Below are 27,543 nucleotides of genomic sequence, written 5' to 3' on the forward strand. Positions count from 1 at the left end.
CTTGTCGCACTAACTTGTACCACTCCTTTTTTTCACCAAGAACAGCCATTGAATGGAACCGCCTTCCCGCCTCCACAGTCTCCATTGTGACAACTAACTTCAAGATCGCCGTTAAATGTGCTTTTAGTTAATTCTTAGTTTTGATTTGCACGGCAAATAATTACTGATTTCATTACTCTTTTCTGTTGCGCCTAGGGGCCTTGAAATTACAATAAATAAATAAATAAATAAATAAATAAATAAATAAATAAATAAATAAATAAATAAATAAATAAATAAATAAATTAATTAATTAATAAATAAATAAATAAATAAATAAATAAATAAATAAATAAATAAATAAATAAATAAATAAATAAATAAATAAATAAATAAATAAATAAATAAATAAATAAATAAATAAATAAATAAATAATCAACGTACTGATCTTTTATCTTTAGCGAAGGAAATACAACTGGTCTAAGGCTATATTCTAGTGCTGATGGCTAGCATACTGCGTAGATGAATTCGTATTTTTCCCCTCTCAATGAATTTTATTCGTTTTCATTGCTGCTTTCGATGAGATTAGACGCATTGCTCAAGCTTGCCGCTCCGGAGCCCGGCTCCAGAGGAGGGCATCTCAGGTTCCTTTATTTCCGATTCCAATGGTACAATGCACAGTTGTAACTTCCAATTTGGCGCCGCAGCTAGTCGTTGCAACGCGTCACCAGCTGAAGCTACTTGCAACTAGCTTCCTGGTGCTTCGTGTACTTAATTTAGGTTCTGCGAAAAATAAGTACCAGATTTCCTCGCGCTGCGCGAAATTTTTTTATTTATTAAAAAACGAACACGGCATTATGAAGGCTACGATGTCGGTATTTACATTAACCACCGGAATGTGTTAATGGGAACGTAAAGCGTAAACCTCAGTTTAATTGCATTATTTCTAAAACTGTTAATGTCCTCCGCTGCTGACAGCATATTTTTGAACAATTTTCATTTTACAGCGGCCACCGCACTTTTGTGAATTTTTGAACAATTTCGCTCAAACGCTTGATATACTTGAGCCTTGAGGAAACTGCTCAGTGAGCAATTTATACAAGCTGCGACGCATTTAAATGAACTTGGAGCTCTAACCGCTGCTTGTGGATACATTTCAGAGGATGGGCTGAGCGCCTTCCTTGCTCTGAAAAACTCATCCTCAAGCGTCAAACTCGCCGTGGAGCTGGATATTGTGGACCTTCTTGAGTCAGAAGTGAATGCCGAGACTGAACGGATTGCCGTAGCAACGCTTTTCTTCATGCAAAAGCATGGCTTGGAGAGGCTGGCAATGTTTGTCAAGCGTCGCGACTTCTTCGAAGCGCACCTAAGAAGACTCATCTCGTTCATCAAGGTGGGCGAGCTCACTTAGAATATGGAATCACCCTGCTTCAAGACAACGTTCTTATATAAACTCTTAGCTGCTTAACCGCCTCCGTACGCCGGCTTCGACATGCGTGCCAAGCTAGCGTCGAGTTCAAAAACCGGAGTCCAGTGAATTCCTTCTTTTATGGCGTTGGGGCGAAGTTATTGCAGGTATTCTTTGCAACGATGGTACTGCTTTTCGGAAACACAACGCTTACTACTATTACTGCACTGCTACTAGACGTGACCGTCTCTGTATTTGCTCGAAAAGTCACAGTCACTCTTTTCACAAAACAAATTCTTTGCAACGATGGTACTGCCTGTCTGAAACACAACACTTACTACCATTGCTGCATTGCTACTACACATGACCGTCTCTGTATTTGCTCAAAGAGTCACAGTCACTCTTTTCCCAAAACTTCACTCTTTCACTCCTCTCTTTTCACTCCTTCGAATAATGCGGCAGTTGATTAAGACGAGCCTTTCATTATACCGAATGTTTCAGCGAAGGTGAACCATATAATTTAAGAATAGGCTTTCTGAAGCATCGCTAACGTAACATAACAGGTGAATTATATTAATTAGCATGATAATTATCTAAATCCAAATAGTCCCGTCTAAGCCATTTCAAAAGTATTTACTGCTGCTTTTCAATGCTCATTGTTCCAGATGCTCCGTTCAAGTTTGCGAACAGTGCTGACAGACCAGATCAAAGAAGTGATTGTCGCTGTTCCGCTTCAAAGTAAAGTTTTCATCTCCGAGCTCCTACAGTAAGTACGCATGGCGCACCTTGACCCAAGGGAGTTGGTACGGCATAGTGTTGTTAACATGGAAGAAGGGAAATACAGGAGAAGCGTTTCCAATACTGTTGTCTGGAATGAAAGCGTCACGAAGGCCACGTGGTTCTGGAGGCCAGCCTGTAAGAATGGTCTCAAGTAACGAGCGCAAACAGTCTTGTGCTTGCTATGACAGCAGTAACTGTATGTGCCTCGCGGAACGGTGTGGAATATGAAGCTTGTCCGAGCTTATTCTGTACATCTGAAGCCGCTTAAATGACTGAAATATGTTCCCAATATTAATTTTACAGCAGCAGTGCGGGAAGTGACCTTTTTATTTTTCTATTTTTATTTGTTTGTTGTTTTGTTTTGAAGGCAATATGAGCAACAGCAAACGGAAGATTGCCTGACGATGGGTATTGTTCCTTGTACAGTTTTGGGCGACAGTCATTGCACACAGGCACATGTAACATGTTTTTCGCATTAGCACATTCCTGAAAAAAGTTATGCCTGAAAAGTCAATTCATGAGCCTATAGCACTCAAAAATGAATACAAACGTAAAAAAAAAAAAGTGTGACATTAACATAACGACCTGCTTTTAAAAACGCTCTTACCACCGTAGGTGACGTCTTTGGGAGAGCTGAAACCCCATGCAGTAGCATGCAGCAGATGTTAGATCAACTATAACAGATTTCCGGAAGTGCTATAAGTCTTTTTGCAAAGTATCTTAAACGCTGTGGCCATCCTGCAAATGCTTCGAAAAATTACGAGGAGGAGAATACGAGACAAAAGCGTCATCAAGAGGCTGCTGCTCATCTGACTCTGATATATTGCGATCTGCAGGCATGCCGACACAATCATCTACATCACACACCACTCTGCGCCGAGTGAGAGCTGTGTGGTGGTATTCCCTTCAACGTTCGATTCAAATCAGAGCTTCTCAGATGTGGTAAGTCGATGACCGCGCCGCTTCATCGGACTTTTTCTAGTTGACATTCTAGCGGTCTCTCGCTTATCGCTATTAACATTGTGCAGGTACGGTGAAACAAAACAAGGTGAGCAGTAGTGGTCTCCTCCAGTCTTGGGCCGAGTCGATGTTAACTGACGTTAAGCGTCATCTATAGTAGCCAGGTCTCTTAGTTTTCTCTCAGACAAAGAGATGATTCTTAGCGATCTCTTATCGTATTGGAATGAAGAAGCTGTCTGCCTACGTATTTGCAGGATCCTTTCGAAAATCACCACGCAACCAGAAATTAGCAACAGAAGCCAGAGAATCACGTCTCTTGTTCTTTCTCTCTTCAGCTATACAGAATTCTTACTTTGGCGCTGTCGTTACAAATGGGTCTAGTTCAAGATAAGGTGAAAACGAATGCTATGCAGTTAATGGGTTTGGTCAGAGGCATCCTGTGTCGTCAAACGTCACACTGTACAAATCCCGACCTTGAAGAAGAGAGTTCTTCCTCATCGAAATCATCAACGCACTCTGTTAAAGCAATTTCCGATGACTGCAATGGTCTCTGTTTTTATTCCCGAACATTTAGGTTTCTCATGCTTTTTTCATCCATCAGTCGTTGTAGCCGGATGACGCAGTCGTGATATTATCGTTGTCGTCCGCGCAAAACGACGTCGTTACATAGCAAAGTGGCATCACCTACTCTCAATAATCGCACTACTGGGTGACGTGACAGATGAGCAAACTCGCAACTGAATTTGAGAACGCATTTGCTTTTACATTTTACGCCGTGAGTCGTTATGCGCAGTGGACCCCCGAGTCGTCGCATGACCGAATTTCGTCCGACGCCACCGATCAAGGCAGCCAGGACTTAGCCCACGTTACTTCAGTCATTATGTATTTCGGTGCATTTAGAATGGATAACATTGTGGTAGTGTGAAGTTTACAGTAGTGTGGATTATGGTGAATTATGTTGGATTAGGGTAATGGATAATAGTAGACTAGATTCAATTAATCTGGAATAATTTGTATTAAAGGTAGATAGTATAGTATAGTATAGTATAGTATAGTATAGTATAGTATAGTATAGTATAGTATAGTATAGTATAGCATAGTATAGTATAGTATAGTATAGTATAGTATAGTATAGTATAGTATAGTATAGTATAGTATAGTATAGTATAGTATAGTATGGTATGGTATGGTATGGTATAGTATAGTATAGTATAGTATAGTATAGTATAGTATAGTATAGTATAGTATAGTATAGTATAGTATAGTATAGTATAGTATAGTATAGTATAGTATAGTATAGTATAGTATAGTATAGTATAGTATAGTATAGTATAGTATAGTATAGTATAGTATAGTATAGTATAGTATAGTATAGTATAGTATAGGATAGGATAGGATAGGATAGGATAGCATGAGATAGGATAGGGTGAGATAGGACGTGATGAACTTTATTGCTCTACTTTAGAGATATTGCCGACAGAGTTCCTCCATCTTCTTTGCGTCGATGGCGTGGCTCCGTCTCACAGGGTTGGCACCCCTATTCCAGGGCACCACTGAGTTTTGCTGCTCGCTGGGAATGGATGACCAGTCCTCTTTGGAGGATCGGGTTGCCGCTGGAGAGCATACTCTCCCACTGTTTCGCACTCGGATTTTCTAGTTTGTGGAACGCTTTGTTTCTATCGCATTGCCAAGTGATGTGATATGAGAAGTTCATCACGACGAGGTTCGATTTCGGATATAGAAATTTGTGCCAGGGATGAATGTTTGCTATACAGAAGGTGCCGCGCACGACAAAGGCCTGACGGCAGCGACAGCGGCCCCAACGGTGTCGCATCGCCTCAACTTTCGAAACTGCCGTCTCGGACGAAGATCTTGCAATGAGGGCCGCACAGGAGCGAGAGGTTGTTAAACGCCGGTCGTATAACCAAGCCATATTTTGCTCTAACCCCAGGAACGGGCTGACCTGGTGCCTACAGATCTCACCGGCGCCATCAGAACGAAGCGCTTCTGTGTCTCCGTTAGCCTGGCCGTTCTGCATTTTATGCTCGACGATTCGGTCTCCAGGGTGGCCAACAGCACCTGTCTCCTTGAAAGCTGGGTCTCTTACGACCAGGTATAGGTTCACTGCTTGCTCTCAGATTTGTTACTTATAGGCACAGTACTGATTGATTCAGCCCCTATGGTCGTTTTTATGAGCGAATATCAGCTTTCGGCTATAACAATCATAAGTTGTGGTCAAAATGAATATGGAGGCTAGTTGTAAGTGTTTACGGGCAAGAAAGCTTGGCTCAACACTTATTCTCACAAATTAGAACTATGGATTACGGCTCTTTCTCCTCTGTTGATTACTGCCGTAATATCTGGAGTCATCACCCACCTCCCACTTCAGCCAAAATGATTATGTAAAAACTACCGAACCATCGCTCATGCCTTGAAAACATAAACTAAGTTCCTGCCGATTTCCGAAAGATACCCCACCGAATGACGCAACTAAAAAAAAAAAAAAGAAAGAAAATGAATAAAAGAAGGGACAGAAAGAAACTGTTCTGTCCCACGAATTCTCCCGAAATTTCGCGACCGTAAGGTCAAAAGGTGGTCGTGCAAAGAAAAACGATTGAGATAACGAAGTTAAGCATTATTTTGTCCGCGGCCACAAGAAAGTCTGTGTACCCACGGAGAAAGAAGTCTTTATCTGTACCGTGATTGCAGCACCGCACAGATGTCGCAATTCGATTAAAGGACGACACCTGCATAATGGCGCCGGACCTAGTTGTAGGGGTGGCGCAACAGGTCGCGCTTGCTTTTGAAAGGGGTCTACTTAACAAGATACCTCGCATGAGCAAACTTAAGTGTGTGTTTTGTCATGCCATGATAGACGGAAACAAAAACAAAATGCATATTTTCAAGCTTTTGTCAATTTTGTTTTTCGTTTGGTTACAGAGACATCGCCCACCCTACTTTTTCGATGAATTTCAGGCCCCTGGTGGGTGGGTGATGACTCGAGATATTACGGTACGCCCTTTTGTAAAAGTCAAGTTTGATATTTTTGAAGGTGAATGAGTAATACATTTGCATTTTGGTCGTGCTGATGAAAGGCAATACTTCTTTGATTGAATATCACTGTTTAAGGTTAAAGCTGTTGATTCATAATATTCACGATTGCTATTATCGCCTAGATGATATCATTCATAAAAATGCTAAAACGTCAAGTTTCTGCCGTTCTGTTGCAGACCTGTCTCACTGGAGAAGCGCCTCCGATCTACGATGCAGACGCAATGGCTGTTTTCGTTGAAGCAGACGGCTATGCCTTGACGTTCGAAAATGAAGAGTCCCTCCACTTGAAGGTGCGATATTATTTCCTCAGTTCTGTACATCGGGAACCTCGCTAAACTCACTATACATTTCCGGGCGTATAGAGATAGATTATCGGGCTTACATTACCAAATGTAAACACGGAGGTGCATTCGCGAACGACTGGTTATGAACGTGCAGCACATGTCCGTCCATCGACGTCGTAGTTCATTGCAGAGATCTCAATAACTACAGTCTGTGAATGAAGGGACCCCAAACGCGTCGAACGACTTTACGTAACTTGTCCCTCCCTGCTGCTGCTTGTGCTTCTGCATGCGGGCACCATGGTTTTTCCGCTATCATAAAGCAGTTTGAAATCTTGCGTTCATCGGCTCATGTTAGCAATCCTCAAACGTGCGTGAAAGTACTTTGTAAAGCAGCCCATAGAGGCCTGACTGTTATGCGAATGCTAAACGGCTTTCCTTTGCAGCCGTATTGCTGTGCTTAAGCGGACGCTAAAAATCGATATATTCGCGGCACATTCGAAAGTACCGCGATGTGCCCAGTCCAACGACGCTTAACGTTGCACGGCACATCTTTTCGACGGTGCGAGAACAACTCTACAGGCTGATAACGAACTCACTCAATGCGCGTATGGGCATAGAGAACTCTCACTGTGCCACGTTCTCAGCGCGATAGCCGCCGATTTGGTCCGTACTTCCTTCAACACTTTGGCACAGGCTCGTCACATTTCGGATCTCTTCGGCGGCAAGGCGTGCGTGGCCGCGTTTCACGTGGAGTACGATGCCGGCCGCAACGCGTGCTCCGCCCAGCCGCATCCGAACTCACGACTAGCCGAGCTGGCCTCCGGTTTGCAAGGTATACGCCCACCTGAAATCCCCTGAATCATCGTTGAAAAAGCAGCACGTCGCTTTTCTGGGCAATTCGGGAATCAATATTTTGCGCGTAGAAAGCGCGGAACGAAACAAAAATGTATCGTCGTCTCACATTTTTTCCCTTATGTTATGCTCCAATTTTAGCCTAAAACACTAATTTGTTGTCCATGTTTGTTAATATAACGCGAAAGAAATTTAGTTGCGACCAGGTTACGCAGTGTTTGTACGCTCGGTCGTTGACTGCTTTAACAAGTGCACAACCAGATTATTGGTATATTGCATAATTTTGCGTAACAGGCCGGTGCACAAACGGACTTCGATAGCTCATTATCTAGTGCCGGATGCGCCACGGCTACTTACAGTTAGATTGGCATCCTGTGTTATTGATCATTGTCATTGCTTTGTTTCAGATAACGCGCACGCCTTCACACAACGTGGATATGAAGGTATTCGATTTCAACCCGTTATCATTTCATTGTCAACAAAAAGGACCTTTATTGTTTGCGTTTCCGCCTAAACACCCACGCCGAGGCCATGCAGGCTACATTGAATGGCACGTCATGCTTTAAAGCGTTCTGCTGCACTTTGCCTATTACACCGCCTTTTCATTCCACTCCGATCTACAAATTTTAAGGCGAAAAGCCTTACTTGGCTCATGACTCGCCAGCGTGTCCGGTCGCGTTTCTGCCACACGGCTGCTTTTCGATGGAAACGAGAAGCAAGGCACCCGTATGCTGTGCTGTGCAGTGCGCTTTAAAGAGTCACAGGTGGTCGAAATTTCCGAGGCCCTCCATTACGGCGTCTCTCATAGCCACAAAGAAAACCAAGCTGATAGTCAAAGTTCTGAAAAACTTCAAAAAAAAAAAAAGAAAGAAAGAAAGGAAGCGAGTGGGCTGCAGGTGGCAATCGATCGTTTCAATAAACTCGTACGCCTTGGCGTAAAGTGCCTGAGTATTCTACTACTGACTCTGACGCTGCGTGTTTACTTCTGTCACGCCTTGTAAATGTATTGACATCCAAAGCACTTTGAAAAGTTTTAAATTATTATATTATAGTTTTATATTATATTTTTAAAGTATTATATTATGCTATACCACGGAGGCATTTTGAAACGAGAGCGGCCGAGAAAAATTAAACAAAAAAAGCATTTCATGAATCTCATGCCTGATGACAAGCAGTAACATATGGGCATAGTTGTAAGAAACATTGTAGGACTGGTGAGACACACACAGGTGTATCAGAGGCTATACGCCAACGACAGCTTTTCGTATATAAAACCATTAAGCCAAAAGGGCGGACTAGGAAACGTCATCCAGACTAGTAAGTGGGATTTGGCTTTTAAAATAGCTAATGCATTGCAGTTTAATTTATCGAATGCTCTAGAATGTATAAGTATGCCTCGCATAAAAATATAACTTCGAGATCACTGCAGAAACTGCAATGGGAGATTGTGAAAGCATTAGCGTTGGGGCAATGTTAGTGGCTTCTAGTCGACACCTTTCTACATTTACTTACCCAAATGGCATCACTCAGCACTTTCTCACATGCCTCATGAATTACGACATTTTCATGTCACATGACTAATAACTCATGATTAGATGGTACAGCCCTTCTTACACCATGACAACTCTCATCCGGCCATTGACTGATGACGTCACTTGGTGGTAACGTCACGGGGGACCATTTTCCAGCGGCACCTTTTGCGGACACTTCCGGCACTAGCATAGTCTACTAATGCTTTCGCGTTAATAATGTGTTAAATACATATATGATACAAGATATGAACACCTAAATATGTACTAGTCAATTCATGACAAATGCGCGGATCAGATGCATTAATTACAAAATTGCAGCTCTCACGTGTTTTCTTGATTCGTCTAATGCCACAGTGGTTACGACTTTTCCGTACGCAGGATCAACGCCTCCTCATCGTGAGGCACGCATGGGCCAAAATATACAACAAGGCGGTAAGACAAATAGCATATGTAGCTGAATATTCAAGATGTGCACATTGTTAACGAGCGGAGAGCAAACAATTTGTTTTTTTTTTTGTTTTTTGTTTTCTTTTTTATTCGTTTGAAAGCAGAAAGACTGTAATCCGGACAAGTTTCAATCGATCTATGAAATCAGTACCAGCATTACGAAACATGCGCGTGGATTTATAGCTGGCAAATAAATCAGCAATTTCGGCCTTTGAAACTTGAAAATAATCTATTATTGTTATTTAATCGCTCATCTTGCTATTTCTTAACCAAATAAAATATTGTTAATTTCATTCATGCATTTGTTTTTATAAAAAATTGATTGTATCATTTATTAGCTCTCTGTCATAGTTCGTCGTTTCAGACCTATTGCGCACTTCATATTTGTAGCTCCATCGATGTGTGCTTCTGACGTTAAGTTGCTTTAAACCGGCACGCGCTTCAGTTTCGTTCCTTTTCCGTCATACTTATTCTTCTATATTATATTCTTACGAAGTGTAAACCGAAAGTCAGAGGGAGCGGAGTCGTGATTATGAGTTGTGCCGTAGGTCATTTTTTGTTCCTTCTATTTCTCTGTTGCATAAATTTATGCTAAAGCGACTATACGCTCAAACTCCATTAATTCTTGAAAAAAAAAAAAAATCTACACTTTAACTTTGATTCTTCTATTTTTCTCAGCTATCCTGGTCTGCATCTTGTCCGAGAAGCCACCGAGCCCGATCCAACTTCCCCAGCGGATGTGCACCATTACGGTGTACCAGCACATCTTCTACGACCGAATCACCGACCGCGTCATGCCAAGGGATGGTACGTAAGGTCTCTACCCCAAGAGTTGTTTAAAATGGCGTCATCGCAGTCACGAGCCGAAGCGCTAGAAAACAAATCAAGACTGCAGAGGCACTCACAAGCCAAACGTCGGCGCTGCGATGATAGCTCAGAGGTTATGGCGCTCGACTGCTGATCCCTAGGACGCGTGTTCGATCCTAGCCATTATGGCTGCACTTGACAGAGGCGAAGCGCAGGACATCTATGTGCTGTGCGATGCCAGTGCACGTTATAGAATCCCAGGTGGCAGAAATTTCCGGATCCTTCCCTCACGGCCTCAGTCGCTTGTGGATGTTAAACCTTATAAAGTTTTAAACCAAACCACATCAGTCAAAGTGGGGTTGATTCTATATAGCTCGTGAGAGTACTCTGATCGGCGTTTGCAGATCAGAATTGAGTGGGTTCCATTTCACTTTGGGCAATTCCGCTTGCACCTGTTAAGCATCTTCTTTTTCCTTTCGATCGATATGACCTCTCCCTGCGCTGTGCTTACTTCCGTGGTTAACAGCCTTACTAGTAGCTCTTCGGATAACTAGTTCACCCACGTAACAGAACCAATTTATCATCTACGAAAGGCGTTTAGCACTTCTCTGTTTTTTTCTCCTGATTCCTTAGTTTCGTTTGATTCAGTTTGATTGGAGGTAATGTACATCCCAAAATGGCATCGGCTGTGAAGGGCGCCATAGAGGAGGGCTCGAGAAATGTCGACCACGCAGGGTTCTTCAAACATGCACTGACATCGCAGAGTGCACGGCGGCTTGCATCGTCTCCAGCGAAACGCCGATGGCGTGGCCAGGATCGAACCTGCATCCTCGCTACCAGCAGTTGAGTGTCCTAATCACTGGGCCGCCATGGCGATGCATCTGATTCTTTAGACATAGCTTATCTTATGTGTATTAGGAAGATAGTGAGAGACCGGAAAGCGTGGCGTGACATGGTCCATAGGGTCACGAAGAGTCGGACACGACTGAACGACTGAACTGAACTGATCTTATGTGTATAAGTTCATAACACGAAGCATACATGTTGAAAGACCTGCACGTATCTTATCATAGCCATAATAGAAACTTTATCAGCAAGGTGTTCGGGGCTCGCAGGCCCCTGGGCCCCCGCACGGCCTCATTGCATTCAAACGTCCATGTTCCTGTATACTCTGACGCCGGCAGCCCTGTCGGTTACGACAGTCTACTAGACCGGATCCGCGGAATGCAGCAGGGTCTACTTTTAATTGAATGCGGGTCACTGGTGAGATCTACTGTACGTATGCTGATCTAATAGGAGATACTTATGCTTTTACCAATTTTACGCCATACTATGAGAGGTCCAAACAGCTAATACATAACGAATCCTGCTGCACGACGTATGCATCGCAAAGATTCACTGCCAAAAAGAGAAGAGAGAAAGGTCCCAGGAGCGGGGCCGCGGAAGCAAATCGGTTTTGAATTATGTTTGCGTCTTGTTAACAATAGCACCTCAATTCACTTAGAAACTTAGAGTCTAAGACATAGTGATTCTTGCGCAGGAAGCAATAAAACCCGTTTGATCTCTTGGTCAAGCTCTGCGATTCTTCCATAAAGAGCAAGAAAAGCTAAATCACTCGATTCAGTGAAAGTACTTGTTTAATGAAGTGGTGCATGAAATGCTGGTGATGAAACCAGCGTGAAAAGCGAAACTTCTTTGTGCTTTCTTCGTATTTTCTTCTGTGTTGATTAGTTCTGTCACGTCCTTACGGTTAAGCCGCTCCCATGGACCATACACGATGAGATACTTTTTTGAACAGCATCCGTCTTCACATGGTGTGGCATTGCGTATATGCGCGCACGTGTACGAGGATACTGCTCTGCACCCACGCAGGTGCCTCATTCCACGACTTCGCCGAGCTCAGCAAGCGTGACGTCAGCTCGCAGCTGGTGGCCGCCTTTGACGACCTGGGCTTCACGGTGCCCTGGGCGCGCGACAGGCTCTTCCCCGGCCGCTTCGCCCGCTCGGCGTCCGCCTGGTGCCGAGACTACGCGCTGCACGGCCTCGCCTTCCTGCCGCTCAACTTCAGTGCCCTGCAGCGCGCCGAGCCGGCCGTCCGAGCGCTGGTGATCCTCTTTTCTTGGCTACACGGGAGCTTTGACAAAGTGAAAAATCATCCGCTAATATTGGCTAGCTCCGTTTACCACATCCGCAAAAGGTCTTGCGGCTCCTGTTCCAAAATATTTGCTGCACGGGACACCTCTTTATGAAATGCTTAAAATCTAGAGGAAGGTACATAATTCCATGGAGCTGCGTTGGATGTATAAATTTCGTCGTTGTAGCATGACAACAATCTTATAATCTCTTAAAATCACTTTATAACCGTAAATTTGCACGCCTGTGTCGACGCAGCAGCTTTTTAAGTCTATTTCGATGATTTGATGGCACTGTTTCTCTAAGAAACGCAGAAGCAGCGTTTTTCGCATGTCTTTTAGGTATGGCCGAAATCGTTGCTTTTTGCTATTCTCCTTTGATTTCCCATATAGCAACATTCGGTTAGTAAAAGTAGAGCAATTGGACTATATTGACTATTCAGAACCAGGTGTTTGGTTGGTAAGCTTGATGATAATGTCACTGCTTGCACAATTAGGGCCGCATATAACAAGATATAAATTAGTGATTTGCGCAATGACAAGTCATTCAATTTCGACCAAAGCCTTAAGTATACTCTGTAAATTGAAAGCTTCAAGTAGGATATGTCAATCACTCTAAGGGAGTTTCCTGGAGCTCGATTTGAACGATTATTATTTTCGTTCACTGTACGAATGGGATGCTTTTAGTGTTAGCAGGTTGGCTACGTTCTACAAAAGCCAGTCTGACAATACCTCATTTAGCACTGGATGTCAAGACATTGCTTTGCTGGTTCCAGAACAACATGAGCTCTGTGAGGCCAATGGTGGTCCTAGGAATGCCCCACACCGACGACCTGCCGACCCTTAATCGGATGGCGCCGTAAGTTAGTTATCTCGACATTTACCTAAATAACAATGGGCGAGGAATGAAGTAAAAGTGTTCGTCATTGCCTTGCAGGCACGTGGATATTATCGTGTTCCTGACCCACCACATCGGTCCGTCAAAACCGTGCCGAGTAACAGTTCCTTCGAGCCGTGTCTTGATGATCGACAGCTCCGTCTTTGTGGTACGTACTATGTCCTTGATATATCTTCTGATCATTTTCATGCAAGACAGCTGTACACAGAATCTCGCTTTTACGGTAGCTTACTCGTGCCGAGTACTTTTTTATGCGACGTACACTATGTTGCTGTAATCTCGCATCTATATTCTAAAATTGAATTCAGCGAATAAATTCGCTGAGAGAACAGAAAATATATCCCAGTGCAACATGTTAGATCAGGTTAGGCTTAACAAGACACATGCTGCCTGATCGCGCTGCCTTGACGAAGACAAGTCCACTTGTCGAAACATCGTCTCGGCTTGCGAACTGAGGCTCTTCCTTAACCATTATTTAGTGTTCTTTCATATTTTTATAGTTTCCACAACGAACGAAGGCTTGCATTTAGCTATAGTTTCGTTAAAGTCGGAGATCTTGTGGACTGCGTCCGTATTGACCTTCAGCTCGGCCTCGATGTCAAAATTTCAAGTTCATAGCAAAAAAAAAAAAAAAAAAGAGAGGAACAGAGATAAGAAGAAAGACGAACACATCGTTGTGTTCTTCCTTTTCTTACGTTCGTCCCTTTTCTTTGTTCTTCCTTTCTCTGACCGTGTACCGTTCCGTTGAAAACTATGAGCTTAAATCGAGAATGTCAACTAGCCCAACAACTAGCCCAACAACTAGCCCTACTGAAGTACAAACATTCGAGTCAAGTCATAGCAACACGAGTTTTATATAACTTATGTCGAATATAATAGCAGTACACGTGTTATATGGTTGGATAACTTATGCCCGGTATAACTGAGCTTTACTAGTTACGCGTCGCAATAATTACAGATAATTAGGTTATTGTGCTAACATATTGAACTTAATTTAAGCTAGATTCTCAACTCATATACCGTTGAAAAGGTCTCGATAAGCAGAAGACAAAAACAAACGCTAAACTACGCACAACTTGTAAAGTCGAGCTATCGCTGGTCTACTCGGTTCATTCATGATTAAACAGCTTCCCGTTTTAATTTTATTTTATTTTCTTTTATGGCGTGATGTATTATAACCGAAAACTTAATGGCGTGACTTCAGTTCTCTTAAGCAATAAGCAAGTAAACCTTTGCAACTTCAGCGATAGTTGTTAAAACCGCAAATTGTGGGGTCTAACACTTAAAGTAATGGACGCCGTATTGGCGAGCTCCGGATTTATTTGGCCAACTGAGGCTCTTTTATAACATGCGCTGAGATAGCAAAACAGTCAAACTTTTTTTTTTTTTTTTTGTATTTCACCTCCGTCTAGATGTGGCCGCAGCTCGGCATCGAACCAGTGACTTTGGATAACCAGTAGTAGCAAGCCATAGTAACTGACCTATTGCAGTGGGTGATAGCTGAACATTTGCACAATTCAATATAATTCCTCTCACATCTAGCATCGACCAAGAACGAGAAGCACACTTCTTTATGCATCGGCGCTTTCATTAGGCATTAAGTGTTGATAGGCTCAGGGTGCAGATGGAAGCTGTCCAAGAAAGCCAGTGTTGTTGCTTGCAATATAAATTGTGCCTAATATTCATGTATCCCACGCTGCCCCGCGCAGAGGCAGACAGCTGAGCTGACCAAACAGATCCTTCGTCGGCACCACAACTTGGTCAGCGTGTGCGTGGCGGCCAACCTGGCCGTGCTCAGGTTCTCGCTGCCTCCGAGGCAGTCGGACCTGGACGACAGCTGCATCTCAGAGGAACAGGTTAACTACTCGCAGGTATGCATGCACTTTCTCTCCTGCACTGAAGCAGGGTTATTAAACGGGCAACCACTCGATGGATCGAACTGCATTTTGCTGCTAGACACCGCGCGCGTCCAATAAGAGACAGTTGGTCACTTTAGGAACAGACTAAGAGCGCCAGCCAGAAGCGACGCAACTTCTTGCACCGCAGCAATCCATGAGATGCCATTTCGAAGCTTCTGCGCAATGCTTCTGATAACATTGCGCGGGCCCGTTTCTACCTCCATAACTTTAATCTAGGTCTTGATATCGTGTTTCACGGAAAAATTAGATAAAATAATTATTATTTACACTGACCTTAGAACGCCTCTTTATGTTGGTTTCTTTTTATTGTTTTGCATTGCAGACTAGCAATAAATATGATAAAAATACAGAATGCAGATGCATAACATGACTGAATTCAAAAGTAAAAGAAAATAGTTTTATGGGGAAATTTTAGGCACCCATGGTCTTGCACAATTTATAAGAAATACTGTGTCTATGCATGAGTGCCTCAGGTAAGAACTGATGGATTTCCACAGGCAAAATACGCTCGAGACGAATTCTTAGGGAGACCTTTAGATTAACTTAGTCCACTTGAGATTTATTAATATGAATTCGAAACTTAGTAATGGACTGGTAAAGCTTTCGGCCCTTACCAAAGTTTGATGGCGGTGGTCCGAGTTGAACTCGTTCTTTCTCACTGAGCAGATGAATGCGTGTACGGTAACATATTTGTCTCTGAACGGAGGCGTGTGCAGTTTACGTTTCTGTACTAGCACCTCCTCATCCTTAAGGTTTAATCATGTAAAGACGCAATAGAGAGTTTCAGCGAAGCGGTGACGTACGCTGACTTATAAAAAAAACCAGGGAGGCACCTGCAGAGCATGCGAACTTGCAGCTGCGCGTCCCCTTTTGGCCAGTGAGCACGCGCGGCAAGTGCCAGGATGGTCCCGATTATGTCTGCTTTGGTACCTCCTTGGGACGTTGAAGCCATTTGGACATCTCTCTGTATTTTTAGCCAGGCTGTGTTGAAATCGATGCGAGTGGCATTGAAGTCCACACTTTCGTTTGTCCATTTCCAGGTGTGCACGTGGGAAGGAAATGTCGAGTACGACGTCGTGTCGTCATCCGTGCTTTCGAGGAAGCATAACAGCATGTTGACGTACGAGAGCGAGTACAGCCTCGAGACAAAGGTGAGGCGAGGTGCATAGCGCACGCGTTGTCGACTCTACGCGCAGTGAAGCGAAGGGTGCAATCGGCAGAGGGGCAACCCCGTGGCGCATCGGGTTAGAGCCTGTCGTGTTCTGCGTGTCTCGAATGGGTTGAAAATGAGAAGTGTTTGAATGCAACAGTCCTGATTTTTGACTGGTGTTCTATGAACTCTAAGGATGGCTGCCGTGCTTGTTAGATCATTATAGTCTAGCACAAGTCCTCAAGATAAGACACCATAAGGGAGGTTTAAATCAGAGGTAAGCTGCCCATAGACACGTACGGCCCATGAGTATACAAACGAGCTTTTAGCATTTACATACATGGCCCTTATTGCGTAGCCATAAAAAGTCTTCCGGTCAAGGAACCCAGCAAGCAGCATTGTCTGAGGTCGTCTCTTGGTTAAACCTTTTGAGAACACAGTTTCCAATGTTTAACCAAGACATTGTAACCTAGCGTTTCTGCAGTTAAAAACCGACGTTCAGGCACCATTGCCAAAGGAAACACAGTAAATGCCTGGTTTGTTTGCGGGTATTTAAAATCGAAGCGCTGGACCCAAGCCGCTATGTTGAAGCAAGCCTCCCTTTCGTTTCTCTAAGCACGGATCGTTAACCTCTGCATTGTTTGAATCATAGTTGTGTACCTTTTGCATACGGTCGTCTTTACTATGCTCATACCATCGCGGTGCGTACTTGTGCAGACCCGCTCGTACTTGTCATACTCGCCTCGTGGTTGCGTGGCGGCCTTCAACGTGGACTACGAGGATCCGCGCGGGACGTGTCGGGAGCCCTTCTCGCGTCTGGCTGCATTGAACCAAGTTCTTGGTAAAATAATGCGTCCGCATGTGATGCTGCGCTGCGCAGCCTGAGATTAAGGCTGCGGTATAAGCCACTTAGTTGGGCACCACTGTGCGCACCTCGCGCCAGATAGCCGATGTCAACAAATGGCAGCTATCATTAACTTATCGAGATATTGCGATTCCCCTCGGAAGGTTATTCATACCGCCGTCAAAATTTAAATCTCTGCGAACAACTTGTGATCATGACGAAAATCTCCCCTTTCTGTGGATTGACACTCTCCTGGAGACGTCTCATGCCACACTCCCCTTATTCCTGTTTTGCTACTCTTCGAGTGACAAACCTGTTGTAGTATGAATTTATTACGCTGGCGATTTCCCGTCCTTCGCGGCACCTGCAGTGTTATAGCCGCGACACAATTACGTACGTTACCGCTTTTTGCTTGGACTCGCAGGGCGAAGGAATCATTCCCGGACTCCGGGAGCTGCAAAGCCACAGCGAGGTATATCCGCCACTTGCTATTCTTCTACACCCAAGGCCCGGACAGCGCTCTTTAAAATGTTCCGTACTCCCCGATTGGCGCAGGCACGCTGGTGTGCATTCCTTCGTCGACGTACCGCCCGAGAGCCGACTTCCCGTTCTCACATTGCGACTTCTTCGTGGATGGCGAAGTGGAGTACCTGTATAACAACATTATCAAGACGAGTAGCTACAGTAAGCCACCCAATTGTATCAATGATCGCATCTGCACCTGCTCTGGAGGGAAGTGTATGCATTACTTGCGTCTTCAGAACACGTTTTGCTGAAAGTGTGTAATCCCGCACGAAGTTACTGTACAGGGTCGTCCACTCTTAGTGCGAACACGAGAGCAGGCAGTCGCTCTCTCCAATGCACCATTGCTTCTGATTCGGCCGTGCACTGAAGTAAAGTGGCAGCCCATGCAAAGAACCACCTCCAAGACCATCTGTGACTGCTTGCTTTGCGTCAATATGTTGTATTCAATGCACTAAGAGTCGACGGCCTTGTATATGTGTCCATGCACGTTCCTGCGTCGAGCGTTCATGAGGCACCCTCGAGATGTCGACAGCAACTTGTTTTGTCCGATGATTAAGCTCAGTGTTGGAAATAAAATATTGAATTAAAGTGAATAGAAGTGATTTTGCACCAGCGCTGCTCCCCCCATCTGGTGATGCACTTCAAATTTCGCTCCCAGAGGCGAACTTGCGAAGTCAGCTGCTGGACGCGAAGCTCAACTGGACGTGCTTCGTGGTCTCCCTAGACGCCGGCAAGGTTCTAGACAATCTGCAAGACAGCGAAGCTGCGAGGCAGAAAATAATCTCCTTTATCGCCAACTGGCTGTCCACCGAGGGTCTTTGTGGACTGGCGGTGAAGGAGCCGGCGAGACCACAGCCCGTGAAGAACCTACACAAATTCCTCCAAGTCAGTATACGCAAGGGCTCGTTCTTAATTGCAATTCGGTACGGTTGTGTGGCGTCTATAAAGCGTGCATAAACTCTTAGGGCGAACAGCGCTCCTCGAAATTAATCTGTCTCTTACCAACGACGGTATACGCACATAGACACCTACAAGTTTCAGTGCTGAGGAGCGGCTTTATTGCCCCGCCCTCTCTTGCTATATAGTTCGTCACGTCAGACAGAAAGTTTTATGTATTCGTCCACACGCCCATACACACGCTCTTTTAATTTTCAACCACTCGGCGATGTGTGAACGCATTGTACTGAGCTTGAAATTCTGCACTCGTCCACTGTTATCATACCGGGTCATTAGAATAGGCAGCTTTTTACTCAAGGCGGGACAGTTGTTGATGTCAGAAGCGTGAACCGTGAGATACTTAACTGCAGGACTTCAATGAGCAGATGCGTGTACTTTTCTTCTTCCTCCATATCTTTTTTCCTCAATCATTGCATTTTTGGAGAAAGCTGAAATTTCATATCCGCAGACAGGAAGTATAGTTGCATGCTTTTGCTTTTTCATGATGGTGGTGGTAAAACTTTACCTCCTTTCTTTTACGAAATGGGTGAAAAGGTGCGTTTCGTAACATTTCGACTGGCCGTCAACGAATAAAGACAAAATCTGCATGTAAAATGTTGAAAAATAATATTCAAGTACGCAAATAGCGTTAGCTTTGATTTCATTAATCTAAGAAAAGACATATTACAGAGGGAAGAGAGAGAGTGCCCTGTGGGCTTTCTCGATGTTCTGCAGTTAGATTTGACTACTTCAAAAGTGTCATCATCGTTAACATGTCTACACCAACTGCAGGAAAAGGGCTCTTCTTTATTCCTCAAATTAACCCTGTCTTGTACCAGCTGCGGCCATCCTTATTCACGCAAACCTTCCTAATCTCACCCACTCATATAACTTTCTGCCAACCCTCGCTAGGCTTCCTTACTGAGCTATACATAGCCATCAAGCAACTTGCTAGAAACCATTTGTGCCATATATAAAATTGTAAGCGCAAAACGTCTTGAATTGAATTGTATTACAGGAGCTTTCTGATGACTTTTTCCAACGGGAACCCAGACCGGTCCTCATTCTACTGATATCTGCATTCGAACACGAAGGCAGGCTCAAGGAATTATCCAAGTAAGAACAATATTTCATTTTCCGATATTGTTTTGCTCATACTTGGTGCGAGCATACATGACTGACTCTCTGTAGGTACCTGTCTTATACTCAGTTTACAATAATAACCAAAATTCACGCATGCTGCCTTCGGTACGCTTAATAAGTGACAGCGTTAAATGCCCCGTTCTGCTCAAAATCCGGCGTTGTCACCACCACCACCACCACCACCATATATATATATATATATATATATATATATATATATATATATATATATATATATATATATATATATATATATATATATATATATATATATATATATATATATAACGTGCCTACGTTGCAATATAGAGTAGCTGTGAGACACATTATAGAAAATAAAACACAGACGTCGATCATCTACGCAGACTCCCTCAGTGTTTTAACGTCCCTATCCTTTTGAAAATGGCATAATAAGAACCCAGTCCTGAACTCTCTTTATAACACCCTTATGTTTGCCCATGAACTAGAAATTAAAATTACACTGTGTTGGGTGCCAGGCCGCCGCTGTATACCGGGTAATGAGGCAGCTGATAGGCTAGCTGCGTCAGCTGCCCTTCGAAATGACACAGCCATTGATAAGATAACTTATCATGACCTCAAACTACACATAAAAAAGATGATTCGACAACAATGGCAAGAGGAATGGGACGCAACAACAGAAAATAAACTACACACAATAAAGCTAAGGATAGGCAGGTACACCACAGAAAAACAAGACAGATTTAAAGAAGTAGCCCTGTGCAGGCTGAGAATTGGTCACACATACATAACCCATACATATCTTTTAACCAACTCTCCTGCACCACACTGCTCGAGATGTGGTGATCGGCTTACTGTCATTCATGTTTTAATCATATGTGCACAACTGGAACAAGAAAGAAGACGTCATTTTCCCTCCTTGTTCACTCATCAAATACCTGCACACCCATCCATTTTTATTGGCGACAACCCAATGTTTCCTTTAAAACAGGTGCTTAAATTTTTATCACAAGTCGGCTTTTTACATGAAATCTCTTATCAACGCGGGTCTCAGCCCGCTCCTCCTTGAGAGGACGGGTGAGATCTTTTAAAACATCTACTTATACATTGCACATCCATTATATATCGCAAATGAATTTTAGGCCCTATACACCATTGTTTTTAGCGATATTACAGAGCGAATACATTTTTAGGCCCTATACACCACTGTTTTTTATCCCTTCATGAAACATCACAACTATTCCATTATAGGGAACCTGCACTGCATAGGTAGCGCTGCAATTGTACCCCAGCGTGACTCAAAAATGGTGCTGTTAGCCGCTTGGTTCGCGATAAACGACCGAACATGTTCAGCAGTGTTATAGATAAGCGTGTGACAGATAACGTCCTTGCCCAGGCGCTCTGGATAGCCCAGTTATCCGAGACACGCCACGCAAGGCTTCGACACAGCGTACAATATGATTCCTGTAAACTCATGCAGGTGGCGTGAAAACGCCCTAAAAAGCCGCCTCAGAAGTATTTGCTCTTCTCGCTAGGATATGTGTTACGGCGCGGCGATCGACACAGCAAACTTCATTGCAGGTTGCCTATATAAACTTGAGTACACTGTTAACCTTCAGTTTGGCGCTCTTTGGACTGAGTCGCCCTTGCGCCATTAAAATCCATCATCATCATCAATATAGAGTAGCGTGTCTGACTATATAGGACCCAATAGTCACCGTGGGTTCGATCCCCACCTTGTCCGAGTTGACAGCTCCTGCCATTTCGGCCATATGAAGTGGTCTCACGAGATCCCAAAAACTACCTATCATTCAGTTGCCGTCATGTCACATGTTGCATTCCAACTGCATGCAATCTTCCAGGCGCATGTGGCCGGGATTTTGACGCTCGCAACGCCAACAAAGCAAACGTCGACGCCAGTTTTCTGGTCGACGGGGCCTCTAACACTATCACTTTATTAGCCCAGGAGGCAAAAATTCATCGGCCCAATATTGACACTGGGTTGGCTATGCACTAGTACTATGTCGGTCTGGCAAATGCCAATGCCAACACAATACCCATATCGGGTCAGTGGTTTGTTCCGCATGGGAGCTAGCTAGAGGCACAAATTAGGGCATTCGTGCAAGGTGATTTTCATTGGGGATCCTGCTTTTGTTACAGGTGTAACATTACAAACTGTTGTTTTTGTGCATATGAATATTTGAACTGTGTCTACTGTTCTTTCTTTTTTTTTTTTCTTATAACGGCTGCCTGAGCCTTGTCACGCTGTATTTTCACAGCTTTTAGCTCAGCCAGCCGACCAGAATCGAGGATCCGCAACGGGAGACCGCAGGCAGAGGCCATTAATGATATCGCGTCATGCCCTTAAAGGCGAAGCTTAAGCGTCCCTCATGATGTTTCGACGTACAGAAGGTTGCAAAGAATATATTCGTTAAATAGCCGAGCAAAACACTTTATCACCGCAGCATATAAGAAAAATTATGGTTGCGGAAAGTTTGTTTTGGTTAACGTTATCATAGATCTCTTTAAGGCACACCGAACTGCCGGAATGCAAGACGATAAAAAAACAACAACTTTGAAGTTACTTACGATAACTATCGAAGCACTTGTCGACAATAACGTCTGACTTGAACCTTTCTCTTTCGAAGTTTGAGATTCATTTCTCTCGCACTGCGCGCCTTGTTAAGAACAATTTTGAAGTTTAAACGGCTTTACTGCTGTTTCGTGACCCATAAAGCTACAAGCAACACGCTGTAAAATTGTTCTCCCCGTCAGGTATCCTGATTTGCTGGTTCTCACCAACGAAGTCTCCAACGAGGCCAAAGACTGCAAGCTACGCGGCACAATGACCGCGGCAACTGACATGGAAATGAAGCTTGCGATGGTAAGGCGGCTACTTGTACGCTGCACATAAGCAAATGGGGTGCCACGTTTGAAATGTTTTGTCATGCATCTTGGCGACGAAATAGAGCTGACTCAGCAATGTCGGTACCACACACAAAAAAAGTCTCTTTATATTGCCATATTTAAACAGCCTGTAAAATTATACCAACGGCGTTTTCAATGTACGCGGCCGGATCACCTAAGCAGGTAACATTACTTCATAGCGCAAGAAGAAATGAAACAAAGAAGAACGTGGCAAAACATTGGCGAAATTCAGCGTGTATATAAAAATTTAAGGGGCGCTTGAATTCTTTTAAGACTTGATTTGATAGCACTGCCGTATAGGCATTGTGTATAGTTATTATTGATCTTAATTAGCTGGTAATTAATAGTCCTCATTAGTAGTACCAATTTACTAGATCACGGTAGTAGCGCTGCTTACGAGGGCTGTTTAGGAGTATGAATTAAAGGCTTTAACTTAACAAAGCGTTCCTGCAATGTGTTGGCTCGCGGCCGTCTACGGATTGAGGCGCTCGCATAAACCCCTGTCGCCCTGAGTATACACCCCTCGGTAGCGTAGAGGTAGCGCACTCGGCTCTCACCTCAAGTGGCAGAGGTTTGGTTCTGCTTCATCACTTTTCAGTGCTTTTCTTTCTTCGGAACCACTCTCTAATGGTTTTTGGCTAAGTGTGTGGCCTTGTGGACGACGTCACAACTCTGCGGAATGCCCTGCCATGTCACCTGCCAACTCGGCTACGAAATTAAGTTTATGACCTCACAAAATCTCGTGACCTGGCCGAGCGCTGACTTCTAGACAGCGTACGTATGACGTCATGAAAGCACCCGACCTTTCTCGACAGATCACGGACTTTCGTGACAAACGTAGCACGCCACCCAGTTTTTCTTGGAATTTGCATTATGTCCGAAATTGCGTAATTAAACCACAGCAGAATACTCTCGCTCACGTGATACATGTTCAATTGCTGATCCCTTTTCTATGCCATTTGCACCTCTTCAAGCTCGCAATGACTCACAGCAATTACACCAAGCGGAGCGCACGGATAAACGGATAAAGAGCACATACTTTTAGCTGGAATGGGGGACTATAGCGCCGTCGTCGGAACATCAGAGCCGAATTCTCAAAGATAGTTGGTCATGCATCCAAGACGCTTAAACGGAAGCGTACTAAATATCGTACAGGGGCTTTCATCTGTCACTTAGGTGACATAAGCCAATCGGTTTTAGCTGACTGTATATATGACAAAGTGTAACCACACTGACGCCGAAAATTAGAGTGCAAATACGCAGCAGCGCCATATTTTGACAAACAGGAGGGCACATTTTTGTGCGCGCACCTGTCGACCCTTGCGCTTTAGGCAAAGAACCAAAACTTCAACTCTTTTTGCCACCACATATCCCAAAATGCACTATCATTCAACTGCGTTGCACACTTATCAACACACGTTCGAACTTCCGCTGTTTTCCTATTTCGTTTTGCGCTTCATGTCTACGGTCTGCACGCACGAGTGGTGTGCATTAGGGCAAGTTCGTAACACGTCACGAAACAAATGAATGATATTGTAATAAAAATGCTAGCCTAACATCTCGCAAGCCGCAGACTTTACCTACTACCCGACACCTGGTTGATTCAGCTAAACCAGAAAAGTTTTTTTTTTTTTTTTTCACTCTCCGCATACTTCTCAATGGTTATAAATATTCTGTGTGTAAAGTCGATCGGCAGTGATATGGCTTGCGAGACATTGAATTCTTAACTACACTTTGCAGCTGTGCTGTCTTGATATTTCGATGGTAGTTGCCCACCACGGTGACAGAATAGCTTTTCTTGACAGCTCCTAAATTTACTTTGCTCGTTAGGTGAGACATAATGCATGCAAGCTTGTCACTCATTGACATTTCCTGTATATTCTCGTTCCTAAAAGAAGCAAAGTATCTAAATAAGTGGTAGAACCTATAATAACTTCTTAAAGCCCTTTAACATAATCCAGATTTTTAACCTTGCTTTTGGCGCTTGATGGCCTTAGTTGCCTATGTGCCATAAAACATACCACAACACAACAACAAGTTGTGAGCGAGCGTGCGTGTCTCGCAGAGCCGTCTGCTGGATCTATCCGGTGCCCTGGCCTCCAGGGGCGGGGTGTGCTTCTCGACGACGCTGGCCGTGTATCGATACCGGCTGCACCAGGGGCTGCACGGCGCCGGCGAGAGCTGCAAGCGCATGGCCGAGACTACCTTCGGCGAGGTGGGCCCGACGGCATACGCGCCAGATATTACACTGATCTAGGCGAAGTCTTCAAGCGAAAGCTTCACTACGCTAGGTAGAGCCTGTCTTCGCGTGGATTTCAATTTCACCTTCATGTGACCTTCAAGGAGCAGCAGGACTAAGGCTGTTGCATGCGGTTCAGGTGTCCACAGAAAAATGACAGATACTGGGCCTTTCATTTCCTATAAACCAACACAAACGTCAGCATGGGCTAGCCATTGATCTTCAGGGAGCCACAGGACAAAGCGTGGCTATAAAAATATAGTGTCTTCCTTTCCCCAAAAGATCTCGCCGCTTTAAGGATAACCTTGTGGTCAGGGAGGAGGGTGGCTGGTCCCGGCACTGATGGGGCTGGGATAGGAAGGTCACCCTCTTCTTTTTCTTTCTTCTCTATTTTTTTCTATTTTCTCTCTTCTGTCTGCCCCGCCGGGTTGGTGCAGTGGTAAGACGCCCGACTACTGTGCCGGAGTGCCCGTGTTCGAACCCGACCTCGGCGGCTGCGTTTCGACGGAGGCAAACGAAGAGGCGTCCGTGTGCTGTGCGATGTCAGCGCACGTTAAAGATCCCCAGGCGGTCGAAATTACTTCGTAGCCTCCACTACGGCTCCTCTTTCTCTCTTTCCACTTTCACTACCACCTTCCCTCTTCCCTTACGGAGCAGTTGAGGTGTCCACAGAAAACAAGTGAGACAGTTACCGCGCCTTTCCCTTCCTATACATCAATCAATCGGCTCAGCTACAGAGCCAATAGCAGGCCCGCGCATTTTCTTTTTCCTTCATCCTACAGCCTTGTGGTCACCTTGGCGTCGCACCACAAGGTCACAACCTTGACCCTTTGGCATTTCACACTTTGAGTTAAGGAGAGAGTGGAAAGAGGTGAAACACGTGGATGACCGCGTCACTTTATCGCGCGATGTTAACGGCCATGACGTCAATCGATGGGTATAAGAACAAGGAGCAACTGCGCCTCGACTCAGAGTCAGCCGCGGATGATGCGCTTAGCGCGTCGTACCGATGCCAGTTAAATCGGGCTGCGAAAGAGATCACCATGCGCAACCACGCTAAGAAGCTTTCACTGAATACGTTATGTTTCTTTATCCTAAAAATCTGCCAACGTTTTGTCGAGCGCGTCTGAGCTTTGTGCCATTTAGCTGAAACGTTTAGGAAAAATATAGCACTTGTCAAAAGTGAAGAGACCAAGGGAACTTCTTCTGAACCGCGTAGTAGTGCTGAATTAGCTTTAGTCGAGCACCTTCTCATTGGAGAGGGTAGGACAAAAACTCTTATTACCATCAGGAGATTCAGAACACTGGAAATGCATTACAAGCGGCACGAAGTGGCCTAGAAGCAGACCCCCTGGGCTCTACACTTTTGGCAAAGAATGTACTCTATGCAATGGAAATTCAAGGCAGGAGTACTGTCGTCTCAGAGTGACTCAAACTATATGTTGTTGTTGTGGCTGTAGGAAAAAGGAAAAGAAAATGCACGGGCCTACTACTGGCTCTGTAGCTGAGCCACCTCCGCTGCCTGATTGATTGATTGATTGATTGATTGATTGATTGATTGATTGATTGATTTATAGGATGGGAAAGGCGCGGTAACTGTCTCACTTGTTTTCTGTGGACACCGCAACCACGCCGTAAGGGAAGGGAGGAAGGTGGGAGTGAAAGTGGAAAGAGAGAAAGAGGAGCTGTAGTGGAGGGCTACGGAGTAATTTCGACCACCTGGGGATCTTTAACGTGCGCTGACATCGCACAGCACACGGACGCCTCTTCGTTTCGCCTCCATTTAAACGCAGCCGCCGAAGTCGGGTTCGAACCCGGGTACTCCGGCACAGTAGTCGGGCGTCTTACCACTGCACCACCCCGGCGGGGCACCTCCGCTGCCTCGTGCAGACAGAAGAGAAAATAGAGAAGAAAGAAAAGGAAGAGGGAGAGAAAGACGCGCGCAGCAACAACAGCCGTCGTCCACCACCAAAGCGGTGGCGGGTGCAATGACGGCCTACAACAAATAAAATTCGGTGGTAGGCTAGCTCCCGCCGCAAGCGGCGGTGACCGACCTGTCCCAGCCTCAGCCCCATCAGGGGAGTCCATCGCTACCTTTTTTTAATCACTACCTTCAAACTATATGAGGAACACGGGGAATGGTTTCGTTCTAAGACGCACTGAATCTAGCTTCCTCTAACCTCTATATCTCGCGACATTCTACATTAACCCATTCCATTCACTGATAATATTCTGGGCGGCTGAAAATGGCATGTACCACAGCAAACCTCTTCAATAAGTTCCACTCAGCGAAAGCATTAGCATTCATGTGCGCGCATAAATTTGATACCGTGCGCTTCAGAACAAACTTCATTGGATACGCAACGCCCAAACTACATAATGACCCTTAATATAATAAACTATCAGACGCGTTTTCACGTCCTCTGTCGGTGCGTTGTATAAATAACGATGCGCTCAACACTAGAAGCCACTCAAACCAATGTGTAAATGAACGCTCGCTCAACGAAGGTGCCGCGTTTAAATGAATACGTGTATTTGCGGCCGACGCCCCAAGTTATCCGAAATTTTTTCAGCCGTGAACAGCGTCGTCGTTGTGTAGCCCATTCAGCGCAGAACGAAAAATATTCTTATGGGCGACGTAGATAATGAGTTTTTTCTGCAAAGTAATAGCCGGTGTTTATGCTGGAGTATATGTTGCTTCGTTTTTGAGAGGAAACAGACATCATTATCGATCACCGATCTCACT

At 44.5% G+C, this 27,543-nt stretch overlaps 1 protein-coding gene across 1 annotated transcript in view; it reads left to right on the top strand.

The window, feature by feature from the left end:
• LOC146207492 (uncharacterized) overlaps nt 1-27,543 on the top strand; it is a 61,351-nt gene that overhangs the window by 25,519 nt on the left and 8,289 nt on the right. The window contains exons 25-42 of the mRNA XM_084576874.1: nt 1,141-1,373; nt 2,054-2,154; nt 3,005-3,110; nt 5,080-5,241; nt 6,359-6,472; nt 7,160-7,298; nt 9,976-10,104; nt 11,977-12,209; nt 13,013-13,095; nt 13,174-13,282; nt 14,844-15,005; nt 16,094-16,204; nt 16,921-17,044; nt 17,603-17,731; nt 18,231-18,457; nt 19,527-19,624; nt 22,406-22,514; nt 24,624-24,773. Of these exons, the coding sequence (XP_084433000.1) occupies nt 1,141-1,373; nt 2,054-2,154; nt 3,005-3,110; nt 5,080-5,241; nt 6,359-6,472; nt 7,160-7,298; nt 9,976-10,104; nt 11,977-12,209; nt 13,013-13,095; nt 13,174-13,282; nt 14,844-15,005; nt 16,094-16,204; nt 16,921-17,044; nt 17,603-17,731; nt 18,231-18,457; nt 19,527-19,624; nt 22,406-22,514; nt 24,624-24,773 (2,519 nt within the window). The remainder of the gene's footprint in view (nt 1-1,140; nt 1,374-2,053; nt 2,155-3,004; nt 3,111-5,079; nt 5,242-6,358; nt 6,473-7,159; nt 7,299-9,975; nt 10,105-11,976; nt 12,210-13,012; nt 13,096-13,173; nt 13,283-14,843; nt 15,006-16,093; nt 16,205-16,920; nt 17,045-17,602; nt 17,732-18,230; nt 18,458-19,526; nt 19,625-22,405; nt 22,515-24,623; nt 24,774-27,543) is intronic.

This window comes from Amblyomma maculatum, chromosome 1 (assembly GCF_055883805.1).
Source record: "Amblyomma maculatum isolate TAMU_Amacu chromosome 1, ASM5588380v1, whole genome shotgun sequence".
NCBI lineage: Eukaryota > Metazoa > Arthropoda > Arachnida > Ixodida > Ixodidae > Amblyomma > Amblyomma maculatum.